The sequence below is a fragment of the Prenolepis imparis genome, unplaced genomic scaffold (genome assembly GCF_030444845.1).
Source record: "Prenolepis imparis isolate NDT839.2.m4 unplaced genomic scaffold, iyPreImpa1.0 SCAF_7, whole genome shotgun sequence".
In the NCBI taxonomy this organism is placed as follows: Eukaryota; Metazoa; Arthropoda; class Insecta; order Hymenoptera; family Formicidae; genus Prenolepis; species Prenolepis imparis.
Genome location: NW_028141165.1, coordinates 14,179,406 through 14,192,891, shown reverse-complemented (window position 1 = coordinate 14,192,891; position 13,486 = coordinate 14,179,406). Strand labels below are relative to the sequence as shown.

The following is a 13,486-nucleotide window of genomic DNA, read 5'->3' as shown; positions in this document are numbered from 1 at the left end:
CCGATATCCAATAGAAGAGCTTGTTTTCTAGTGATTTTAATTAATAATATTTTTGGATCTAGAAGCGCGAACATTATGAATTCGGCTGTTTTCAGGATTCAGCATCAAATAAGAATTTGAGATTTGTTAATTCGATAAATAAAAATAATGTATAATTTTATAATTAGAATAAAAGTCAATCTTATGGCTAGGAAATACTATAAATATATCAACGATTGATATTCGATTTGAGTGGATAAAAAAATAAAATATAATCTGATTTTCTTCCTCTCGTTTTTATTTCTCCTTCCTTTTTTCTTGTCTGTCAAGATATATCTCTCTCTTTGGAATACATTGCAATACAATGTCAAAAATAATATATCAACAAGTATATATTATGTTTGTAATGCCAGATAGAGATATATACAGCCGATGCCGAGTCTATCTCCAAATGTCTACGGATTATTGTCTTGCTATGCCTTTATCGTGCATATACGTGCATAGTTTGTGAAGGTAAACCTTCCATCAATAAATAAAAATATGTAAATCAAATGTATTCGATGCGATCGTCTTACAAGATATAGTTACAGATTATTCACTGATATTATCTGATTTATCCAACCGATATACGAGGAGACCTTCACATACACGCCCGGTACATTTTGGCGACCGCAACCGAATCCCCAAGACACCAGTCCAACAAGTTCGTAGAAGCCATCGTCTTGACATACCAAAGGACCACCACCGTCGCCCTGAATATTGATAAGTATAATTAATCCTTTATCTTAGTTTTCGCAAAAAAAAAATTCTTGTGTCAAAACAACTGTATTTTGATATTAATATGAAATGTATATATTCAATATTTTTTCTCTTCGATATTATAAAATTCAGGGATGTGCATTATTTGAAATAGATACATTTAAAATGGAAATATAAAATATAAACTGCCTATTTTATATCTTGCATTTAAAATACATGTTTTCAAAAACTATTTTACTATTTATATTTAAATGGTTTTTATTATTCATTTTTTATTTCAAGTGCATTTTTCTTGTAAACTAAAAATTAATCGAAATATCAATAATATGTATGTATAACAATCAAAATGTTATTAAAGAAGTCATTAAGTAAATGTCTAACAATAATAAACATTTCTTGTAATTCCACATGTAAATATATTTATGTAATTTTTTGTTTTTTGATTATATTTATAAAGTTTATATATATATATATATATATATATATATAGTTATAAAATTAAAAAAGTTTATAAAGAAAGCTTATAAAGCTTATAAGAATTTAATAAAAAGAAATAAGAATTTAAATATAAGTAATAATTGTGAGAAGTAAATAATAATAATAATAATTTTTATTTTTTATTATTTATTTTTCACAATTATTACTTATATTTAAATTCTTATTTCTTTTTATTAAATTTTTATAAACTTTATAAGTATATATAATATATAAATATTTGAAAAAACCATTTTTATTTTAAAAATACCTATTTACATTTTCTATTTTAAATTGGTGTCTAAAATTATGCACATTCTTGATAAAATTATGAATATATATATACCTGACATGCATCATTTCCTTGTTCACCACCAGCGCAAAAACTGCTGGCTGGTAAAATAAAGATCTTCTCGGTTACGGCGTTGACTTTTCTTATGCATTCAGCATCACTTACAATGGGTATCTCCGCCTCGCGAACTCGAAGAGGTATAGGACCAGCTGTGAAACATTGATATATATGTTACATAACATGTATACTACATAACTAATATACAGATGATATTAATATAATATTTAGAAAAAAAATATACACTATTACACACATACAATGACCGGTAAAAATAAAAAGCCACCTCATCTATAAGACTAGTTTGATTCATAAAGGTAAAAAAAAATATGTTAAAGTTTTTTATAATTGAAATTTATATTAATTAATTGTTTTTAATTAAAAAGGAATCATTTTTTATTTAATACTATATTTATTTTTAAACAATCATATATTTAAGAGTGATAAAATAAAAGAGCAAAGATAATATATTTTATATAAATTTAATTATAATATTTATAATATTATTATATTTATAATTTATTATAATTATAATATATTTTAATTATAATATATTTTAATTTAAAAAATAATATTACTTTAATTAATAGTTAATATGATTTTCTTTAGCCTCAATAACTTTTTGAAGTCCTCTTATTGTTAGTATGCTTTCAATTAAATTTTTCAAATGTTATAAATCCAGATTCTTTATTTTGTCGTTCTTAAATATACGATTGTTTAGTAATAAAAAATGATTCCTTTTTAATTATATAAAAACACCTAATTAATTAATAAATTTTTATTTTCAATTATAAAAAATCTATAACATATTTTTTTTACCTTTATGAAGCAAACCAGTCTTATAGATGAGGGGGCTTTTTATTTTTGCCGGTCACTGTATATGCACAACGTACCTTCTCCCATATATCCATAACCAGTAACTGTACACCTTTTGCCAGCTGTGTGACTAACCCCTCGTGCCGGCAAGCAAACTAAGCAAACTCCGTCCTTCAATTCTGTCTGACCGTGAAGTTTCAGTAAAGCAATATCGTTATCGAGCGTCTGACTATTATGATTGTGATGAATATAGGTCGTTGCGACGCGCAAGGTTTGCGCACCGGGGCTTCCGTATTTGCGAGTCAGATCATGATCACCCACCCTAACATAAATCGCATCGCCGGATCTCACGATACTGAAAACGAACGCTTTTACATACTTTTCTCAATCTGTTAATTCGTCTTTCGCATGCGAGATGATGTAAGCATTACATACGCGACATAGACATATGTATCTACTCACTTTGTAACGCAATGCGCTGCAGTGAGGACCCACTGTGTCCCTATCAGTGCTCCTCCACATAAATATTGGTTGAGGGAATTTATTAATGCGACCTGCCAGCACCATTCATTAGCGTCCGCATCTTCACCACCTACGACACGCGCGTCTCTCTCCGAACTTCGTGCTTGAATCGGACCGCGAGAGGTTCCCTTCACGCCACAAACGTATTTACTGTACACTGGATTTTTGGTAGTAGTGCTAATCGTTGTTGTCTCATCTATAAAATTAAAATATATTTTTTTAAATCTTTAATATATTTAGATTTTAATTCATAATATAATTAGGTAATAGTTAATTTTTAAAAACTAATATCTAATTCTCTTGATAATTTTTAATTTCTATAATTTTATAATTATATAAAATAATTATATATATGTATATATGTATAATAATATAATATATAATATAATATGATATTGTATTATATCATATATTATATAGAATACTATAATATTATATTATATATATATATATATATATATATATTATATATACATATATAATAATTATATAAAATATAATTATTGATTTTATAATGATATATAATTTTTTTAAATGACCATAAATTAGAACGAATTACTTACAGATTGACGTAGTAAACAGGGTGGTGTAAGGTCGGGAAGTTATGTGGGACGTATCATTTCTATTAGTCAGAATCGGTTCCGTGGAATTTCCATCGTGTAATTCCTTAATCAAAGATTTCGGCGCACAACACTGATATCCATGTTTCTTGCACTTAAACAAACTTGTCAGCTCGGCATTTCCTGTAAATATACCTATGATGTATTTTGTCCAAAATACAAAACTCGCATTTCACGTGTAATTACTACTCACTGAAGCAAGTGAATGATAAATAAGATACGATACAGGAACCGGGACATTCCGAGCGTGGATCTGGTGGTAACGATATGGTTGTCGGTGGTCGCGAAATAGGCCTCGGCTTTGGTTTCGGCGTCTAAATAATGAAAAAACCAATATATTTCATTATATTATTTATATAACATTTTCATATTATTTTTATAAAATGACTAATAATACTGTTCAATAAAAAATAGTTTTTTTTAACACGAGAACAAGATTAGTCACTTGTCAAAATAAAGTGCAAAATTTTAAATAAACATTTTGTATATATCAAAGAAAGAAATGGACAATTAAGGACCTTTTGTGGATGGTCGGATCATCTAAAATAAAAATTTAACTTCAAAAAACACTACAAGATTATTCTTTGTTTTGTATTTTTTGTTGAACTGTGTTTTGTTGAGCTTTTTGTTAAATTGTGTCACTCGTATGGATGATGCAGTTGATAGAAAGTGAATTACCTGTGGTGGACTTTTTGTATTATCGCAGCAGATGGAGCCGGATTGACAGGTCGATGTTTTAGCTATGATCACATTTGGTCGCTCGCAAAAAGCTGCCATAATTATCATCAGGCAAAAGCCAGGACATGGCGGTAACTTCGGTTGAGGATTCTTTGTGGACGGTCGGATTGTCGTTGTTGTTTCCTTAACAAAATAGTACATTTCATATATCATACTGCTACGAGCTTTAAAATAACTATATATTAATATTATTAATATATTATTAATATATTAATATATTAATATATATATATATATATATATATATATATATATATTAGAATATATTCTAATAATTTCGTAAAGTGATTTTTTTGAAGCTAATATATGTTGCTTAATGCAAGTTATTAATATGTCCCGGATAATTTAGCGGCCATTAAAACGAGTCAAGTTTCATTCGTAAAATATTAAATTTTATTACTATTTTTTGCTGTGGCAATTCGACGCAACAAACTGTCAACACGGATCCATCAGCAGGACAATCTGCATCTCCATCAATGTTATCGCAAAAGAGTGCGGACAAGCCACTCGTACACTTTCCTTTGCACGGTTTTAGGAGCAACGGTTGTTTCGGTCTCGTTGTCGTCGATGGCTGTTTGGTAGTCATCATCGTCGTCGTTGTCGTCATCATCGTCGTCATCGTTGTAGTGCTGGCGGTTGCAGAGACATCAGTCGATACGTTTGACTGCATCGTCGTCGATGGAGATGAAATCTCGCTACCGTTTTTTTCGTTATAACGAGAAGTATTTGTGCGATCGATCACCAAGAGTTCAGGCGGTGGAGAATCCCCGAAGGCATCCCTCGACACGCAACACTTGTAGCCCGGCTTACAAAGGGTTTCTATTATCAAGACAGCATCACAATAATCCGCGATTCTCTCGGCCATACAGATACCCGAACATGTTTTCACTGAAAATGATCATCAAACATTTTGTAACTTCTTTTTTTTTAATATAATATTAAATAATAATGATAAATATATCTTTTATTATTATAAGTTATATACATCTAGGTAAAATAATAGAAAACAAACATTCCTCATCTTATGTTTATATTATATTACAAAAATATAATTACTTGTTTTAATTGAAAATTCAAATGAGAATAATTGAATAATTGCCAAATCTATTTCAATATAAATCAAAATTTTCAAAATAAAATATAATTAAATACTATTAATTTTTTTTAGGAAAATTAGTACTTACATATTTTTGAAAACTAATGATAAACTTACGAAATATTATTTTGAAACTGGCAGAATTTATTAAAATTATACATAATAAATAATTTTTATTTGACTTGATATATTATTTTTATGATTTTATAATTTCTCAAAAGACTGCCGCTTAAAAATCATTGATCTTTGTAAAAAATCAAAGTCAATGTTAAGATAAAATAAAAATCATCCAAGCTATGTCCGTTAAAAGGAATAATTATTATCTATCAATAAATTTTTCTTTAATTATTAATTGATTTTATATTAGTTTGCTCAATAAATTAATATTTACTTTTCACATGTTTTGTTTGGCAAAATTGTAATTTTCATTGACGAGAAAATAGAGAAAATCTAAGATATTTAAATTAAACACTAACACAAAAGACTATTAAATTAAATTACAATAAAACAAGTTATTATATATTATACAACTCTAGAAGAGAGATATAAAATTATCTCTCAATAAAGAGATATATACTTTACGAAACATTTACGTACCTGATGACTTCTCATTCGTCTCATTATGGTTTTCCTGTAAAACGACAAAAATATATAAATATAAATTATATAACTATAACATAGCAATTTTGGACACAAAGAAAATATATCGTTATTAATAAGGCGTATTGAAAGCTTTAATTTGATGAAAGAGGAAAAAAATAATTATCCTTGTTTTCATAAAAATGTTTACAGTCCATCTCTCGTCTATTTGTGAGCACAATTTTCGAAATAATTTCAATTAACTCGCAGTATTAGCAACAATATATCTTACTTTTTAGCAATAACTTTCTACAGCAGAGTTTTCAGCGTGTCAACCCAATTATTTTCAAACATCAAATCTGTTGAATATACCAGCATAGTTTTTACTGAAGTAGAGGAAGTCGACGTGTCAAGCATCGTGGTAGTCGCGGGTGTCGTCGTAGAAATCACAGTGCTCTTGATCGTCGTGGATACGGCCGAGATCGGCCCTTCATAATCGATGACGTTTTCGGAAGACGATTCTGTACCATTTATCGGATCCTGAAGGCAACATCGCATACTGGTTGTGGGACATTGGACGTCCTCGAGAACATCGTCGCACATTAACGTCGCCAATGCGTGTACACATACTCCCGGACATTCGGCGACTTTCGCCGTGCTTGTTAAAGAATTTAAAAATCCTGCATACATAAATCATACAAAATATTTAAATATATTTATTATTATTGTATATAATTATTATATTATATATATAATATAATATATTATAATATAATACACATTTCGAAAATATACATTATATTATATTATAATATATTATATTATATATTATATATAATATATATATTATATATGATTATTATATATATTAATAATTATTTAAATATATTTTGTGAAAATCACAAAAAAATTTAGACATATTTTGATTTGATATATAAAATATCAAGGCGATAAAATTAAATGGATAAAAATCCATTTTTTTTAATTAATTGAATTAGAGATAAAGGTTTATAATTAATTAATAATATAAAATTATATAATATACAATTTATATAATAATATAAAATTCAATATATAACATAATTTTGGTTTAATCGATATTAATCAAGAAATTTTTTTCATATATTGAAATATAATATAGATGAAAAAATTACTTTCAGAGAAAAAACTTAAATTAAGAGTTTTTCCCAGAGGTTTTGAATATTTTCTTTAGTTTTCTCGAAACATAGAATTGTAAATTTTATAATACTTCTTTGAGTCACTTTGTATAATTCAAGTAGATAATTTGCATTGATTCGTTCTTCTCATTATAAAAAAGTATGCAGTTTAGATTTATATAAACTTTTAATAATTTAAATAGCGCAATATTTAAGTAATTATAAAAAATAATAAAAATATTACAAAGATTCGTTGTAAAAGTATGAGGATGCATACATAAATACGAATATAAATATTTGAAAGCGCCTTATTTCTTTTAACGTTCTCAAATTTTGAATTATAATTAGAGAATCGAAAAATTTCCAATTTTTTAAATTATTCTTAGTTCTTCTAAATATAAGAATAATCGAATATATATTACAAAATTTATAATTTTAAAAGCATATAAATTTAAATATAATATTTATTAATATATAATAATTAAATATAATATTTAATCTGTCTACATAATAAATAGTAACAAAAAGAAAGAGATAAAGTTAAAATATGTCTTTGTTTCAATATATAAAACTACTAAATCTTTCTCCCCTGATATTTAAAAATTTACAAAAATGCATTGAAAAATAGATTGATTTTTTTACATTACATTTTTTCCTATTTATTTTTAAATTAAATTGATTAAATTACAATTTTTTTCATTCTTTGATATTTAGATTGTTTAAATGTGTATGTATGTATATGTATTGGGTGTGTGTGTGTCAATATAAATTTATATTACATAATTTATCGACTTATTTTAATTTGTGCATAAATTTATAATATTAAATCAATTTTCAAAATGACGTCCGCAATTTCCAACATTTCTGAACATTTATTTATCAAGTAAAAGTGAAGATGTGCTGACTGAATTCTGTGAATGTCTCCGCACCACAACATGTTAATAAGCGACGTCACTTTTGAATGAAATTTAAACACGGTAATAATCGATGTCACTTTTAAATGAAAGTTAAGCGCAAAAATGATAAATGCTATCACGGTTCGTCATATATATAATATAGGCTCGAAGAAGAAATTCGCACAGGTAATACCCGGCTGGTTTGGCAGTTATAACGGGGACCAAACAAACATAACGGTATAGTTAATGAATGCCTCGACTCGAACTGCGTATATAACTGTCTTTGGAGTCATGTATTTCGACTAACTAGTCATTCAATTTCGATCAAAGACGATGACGAGCAATTATGTAAAGCTACTCTTGTTTATATATGTGTATAAAATTGTAACTGGTAATTATACTCTGATAATTAAACACATAAACACATCAGAAAGAGTCCATATATATATATAATTAAATATAAATATATATAATTACATATAAAATGTATTCTCATACGTTTCTTTCTCTTGATAATCTCCATACAGGAATAATAATTAAAAAAATAATTTTCTCTCTATTTTTTTAACGTAAAAGTTAAAAAAAACTTGGCCTTATATAATCAAATTAAATAAAACATGTAAAGGCTCTCTTAAAGTTAAAATAAATTTAGAGAGTCAAATGACAATAAGAGCCAAGCACGATAATTGAAGCGTAAATTTATTATTTGTTATTCAATCAGATATATTTTAATTTTCTAATTTTTATATCTGACTGAATAATAAATAAATAAATTTGCGCCTCATTTGACACCCTAAATTTATTTTACTTATATAATCATATATAAATTTATGTATAATTATATATTGTATGTGTGTATGTGTACATATACATACAAAATTATGCAACCTTTTAATAGCGAATATTCTGCATGTTCATGTATGTATCTAGAAATTGTTATGTATGTACGAATATATACAGTTAGCGTCAAAAGTTCTGGAACGGTCAAATATCTTGAAAAATATTTTAGTCAAAAATATTTTAAACAAATGTTTCCAAATTAAAAAAATGTATTAACAGACGAAGAGGTCATTTGACCCTAAAATGATCTTGAAAAGCTGCGTCAAGGTCAATTTTTAAGTTTTAAATGGATAAATTGAGGGTAATTTAACTGCGGAGAATTACTTACATCTATTAAGAAACAGAGTGGTACCAGCTATTCGAAATGTGGTTGAAGATGCTTATGAGAATGTTTGGTTTCGACAGGATGGAGCTCCAGCTCACTTTGATTTGAATGTTGTGTAATTTCTTAAATGAAATGTTCCATATATGGTCAATGGATTGATAGAAGAAGCGGGATCACGGTAAGATCATGAATGGCCGCCGAGATCTCCTGACATGAACCCTCTCTAGACATCTTTTATTGGGGATATTTGAAGAGTAAGATCTATAAGGCGAAACCTGCAAACATCGATGAGACATGAAAGACAGGAATATCTAATATTTCAAATTCAATTACATGGGAAATTTAATTGTCAAACAGCAGGACATCAATTTGGACATCTCTGATCAAATAATTAGCAGTGTTTAAAATCTTTGTGGACTTGTCCATCACATTTATACACGTAAATAAAGGGTTTGAATACTATAAGAGTGACGAACTACAGGGTGCTGATGTTTACCTTGTCTTTCTCTCTCTCTCTCTCATACACACAAAATTTGTAAATCCGACTGGATAATTTATGTGGTATAGGAACTTTTGGCGTTCACTGTATATAATGTATAAAAATGTACATACGTATTACATACAAAGTATATGCAAAATTTGTATAATATTGTTTGATATATATATTTACACATACACATATATAATATATGCAGGGTGTTAAAAAAAGGGTCACATATTTTGAGAGCAGATAATATTGCTCAAAATAAGAAAAAAAGTCTAATTAACATGGATTTTATATCAATTAATATCTTTAAAGATCCAGGCTATCTTTTTATTTGACACAAACAATAAGGATAAGCTCAAATAAAAAAATAATCTGTATCTTTGAAGATATTAACTGTAGGACTCACGTTAATTAGACTTTTTTCTTGTTTTGATCAGTATTACCTGCTCTCAAAATATGTGATTCTTTTTTTAACACTCTGTATGTGTATTCGAGTTTATATATAATTCAAAAAGTCCGCTTTAAATATAGTTACAATTTTATAATTTCACAATTTCTAGGAAGCTATAAATATTTGAAATTGTATCATTTTAAGAATTTCCCAATGTAATGTATGCAATTTTTTATCAGACAATTTTCATTTAAGTCAATATACATTTCAATTACATTTATATAAAAATTAGAATTTCAATATTAGAATTGTCATATTATAGAATCTTGAGTTGCATAAAAATATATAATGTATTGTCTAAAGATACGTGATGTAAAATATTTTAATTATTTTATTTAATTATAATCGCGACAGTAAAAAATTAGAATAATCGGACATTTGGTTTCGTAACAAAACAAATAATAAATTAAACAAAAAATGAAATTAGCTCATTGCATAAACTAAGTAGGGAGTGGATTATTTCCTAAGTATATAGCAATGGTGAATTGACCATCGTGTTACCGCCAGTAAATCGACCATCATCCGCATAGCGTTACAACTCTTAAAAGTGGAACAGTCGCATCCTTACAGATTCTATACCTGTAAAAGTGTGTGCCGCGTATCTCCGCGCTTGCGAATTTCTATTTCTTGAAATAGTTACTGTCATCAGATGACTTTTTTCAGTTTTAGCATGTGAATTGCATACCAAAATTTTCTTCTACAGAATATCCTGAGGAGACAAAATCAGTTTGATACAATTTCACGAAGCTATAGTGAAGACTTTTGCTCTTTCTACATATTACTCATCCTTATTAAATCGTTTTAAATATGTATGTGTGTGCGTGTCTGTATGTGTAATAATAATTTTAATAGATTTAATATGCACATATCTAGATTATTTTAAGAATGTGACATTTTAATGAATTGTTATATAATTAAAGCTTATTTAAATTATATAATTATATATATATATACCGGGTGTCCCATTTTAAAGGACCCACTCAAATATCTCAGAAACACTGCGTTAAATAAAAAAATGTTTCCTACAAAAGTTGTAAGGTTTCGAGGGGGACATAACATAGTAATATTCATATGACCTTGGGCGGCGTCTCCAAGGTCAAGTGAAGGTGAGAATAAATTTTTTAAATGGAAACCCATATTTTTTATTATAACATCTTTTTCTACTAATTAATTTGAACAACTTTTATCTGAAGCATTTTTTTATTTTCTTCAAAATTCATTCTCACCTTCACTTAAGGTTAACCTTTACTAACCTTGGAGACGCCGCCCAAGGTCAAATGAATATTACTATGTTATGTCCCCCTCGAAATCCTACAACTTTTGTAGGAAACATTTTTCGATTTAACGCAGTGTTTCTGACAATGAGATATTTGAGTGGATCCTTTAAAATGGGACACCTGGTATATATAAATTATTATATAAATTATATAATTTAATTATAAATAATATAATTATATTATAATTGTATAATATAATTATAATATAATTATAAATAAATAAGTTCATGTAAATGTAATAATGAAGATATCGCGAATATCACTATCATTTATGAGTTAAATTCTTTTGATACAGTATCATTCACAATAATTCGAAGTATATAATTGTAAACCTTGCATAAAATTATAAATTTTTTCTCTCTTTCTCTCTTTATATGAAACTTTATAAAACTTCCGTGATTTAAAAAAAACTTTTGCAAAAATTGACTAACATCTTTATCAGTTTTTTTATCATTAATATTACTTTAACTTAGTATTATGTTATAGTATTTTTTTTGAGTATTGATTTTATATATTAAAACATATTATATTATATATAAAACCAATAATATTTAATATATATCCGAAACATCTCATCACAGCATTTTTGAATGCAATACATTTAAAAAATATTGATTTGTAAAAATAAGATTGTTCAAAATATGTAAATTCTATTATTTTCTTATGAATCTTAAACCACTTATTTTTTTTTATAAAATTTGAATGAGAAAACAACATTCTTTTCTTCTTTCCATACAATATATATTTTCAATAATTGCTTGTAAAATTATTTTTTACCTGATAGGAAGGTATTAGCCAAGGAATCGTCATCCTGTCCTACGACTGATCCGGCGAGAACGACTAAAAGAATGATGCCTCCAGAAGCGGTTCTTAGTATCATCTTTAATCTGCCTCCAGGTGTTTTCACTTCTATTTCTTCGATAAAAAAAAGGTAATAAAAAAAAGAGGAAAAAAAATAAAGAGAGGAGAGAGAGAGAGATTTCAAGACACCAAGATTAATGCACAATTTTTTTTTCGCGCGGTTTCGAGATCACGTGTGCGGGTCAAACTGCCTCCCTTTTACCGCGAGAGAGTTTAGCGATGTTCACAATGTTGCGTCGCGCGGACCCACATTGCTTTCCTCATCTTGTTTGACAGGGGACTGACTGGGTAGAGATCAAAGCCACTTGTGGGTCAGGGTATGCGGATCCCCACCTTCGCATGATAGCGGTGTTTGAGATGTAGGTATCTATCTCTCTTCTTTCTCCGTCTCTCTCTCTCTCTCTCTCTCTCTCTCTCTCTCTCTCTCTCTTTCTTTCTCCCTCTCTGTCTCTTCGATATGCATTCTTCATTCCTTCCTTGATAACTGATCATCTAATTGTAAGTACTTTTCTTGGAGCGCTATGTACTTGTACATGACATAGTTTCAATTTATAGTCCATTGCTTTTTCTGATTCCTCTCTACTCTTCTTCATGCGCTCGAATCTCACTTCTTTTCTTGTTTTCCTTACTTGTTTCCAGATTTACGTTCTTCTCCATCTTTTTTTTCTGTCTTCTTTCTCTAGCCCTTCCATCGTTCCATCCTCTTCCTGCGTACTAACCGATGAATATGTGTATACCGGTGTACACACACCAGCGTACACACACAGGTGCAAATATATATATATACGTGTGCGACTAGCGGTACTTTATCCGTAAATGTACGAGATACCGTACGATATATTTTTCTTCGGAATTGATCGCTTTTTGTACAAGCATATCGTTTTACGAGATTGCATTTCTTATGAAGTTCCCACAAAATTCCATGGCTATTAAATTAATGAATATGAAATTTATGACAAGTAAATTCACTCTTTATCGTTTTAAAACACTGTCTGTGGTAATTTTATGTTACTGATAAAGATGTGAATGAAAAAAAATGTTGAGATAAAGAGAGAAGTGCGACTATTTTATTTTTTCTCAAAACATAAAAAAAAAAAAGAAAAAAAAACACATCTTTCGATAGTCCCAGGTGAATTAGATTGACTAGAGTATACATAAATTTCTCTATGTGAACTCTATCCATGTAAACGATAGATTCTGATATATAATATTTTATATTTATAAAATAAGCAAATAATCTTTGTTGATATGTATAAAAAT

At 27.9% G+C, this 13,486-nt stretch overlaps 1 protein-coding gene across 2 annotated transcripts; it reads right to left on the bottom strand.

Annotated features, from left to right (window-relative positions):
• Positions 1–254: 254 nt before the first annotated feature.
• Mas (trypsin-like serine protease domain-containing protein masquerade) lies at positions 255–13,457 on the bottom strand. Of its 2 annotated transcripts, XM_083041676.1 has the most exons (12): positions 12,143–13,456; positions 9,154–9,425; positions 6,305–6,612; positions 5,951–5,984; positions 4,658–5,145; positions 4,198–4,380; positions 3,713–3,833; positions 3,463–3,642; positions 2,840–3,095; positions 2,455–2,732; positions 1,559–1,713; positions 255–731 (listed from the first exon to the last, which is right to left on the bottom strand). In XM_083041676.1, exons 3-12 carry the CDS (start codon positions 6,533–6,535, stop codon positions 564–566), a joined length of 2,094 nt encoding a protein of 697 aa, XP_082897802.1. In that variant the 5' UTR covers positions 6,536–6,612; positions 9,154–9,425; positions 12,143–13,456; the 3' UTR covers positions 255–563. The 2 variants fall into 2 exon arrangements, with proteins under 2 accessions (XP_082897802.1, XP_082897801.1); XM_083041675.1 differs by lacking the exon at positions 9,154–9,425 and having other exon boundaries at positions 12,143–13,457.
• Between the last annotated feature and the right edge of the window lie 29 nt (positions 13,458–13,486).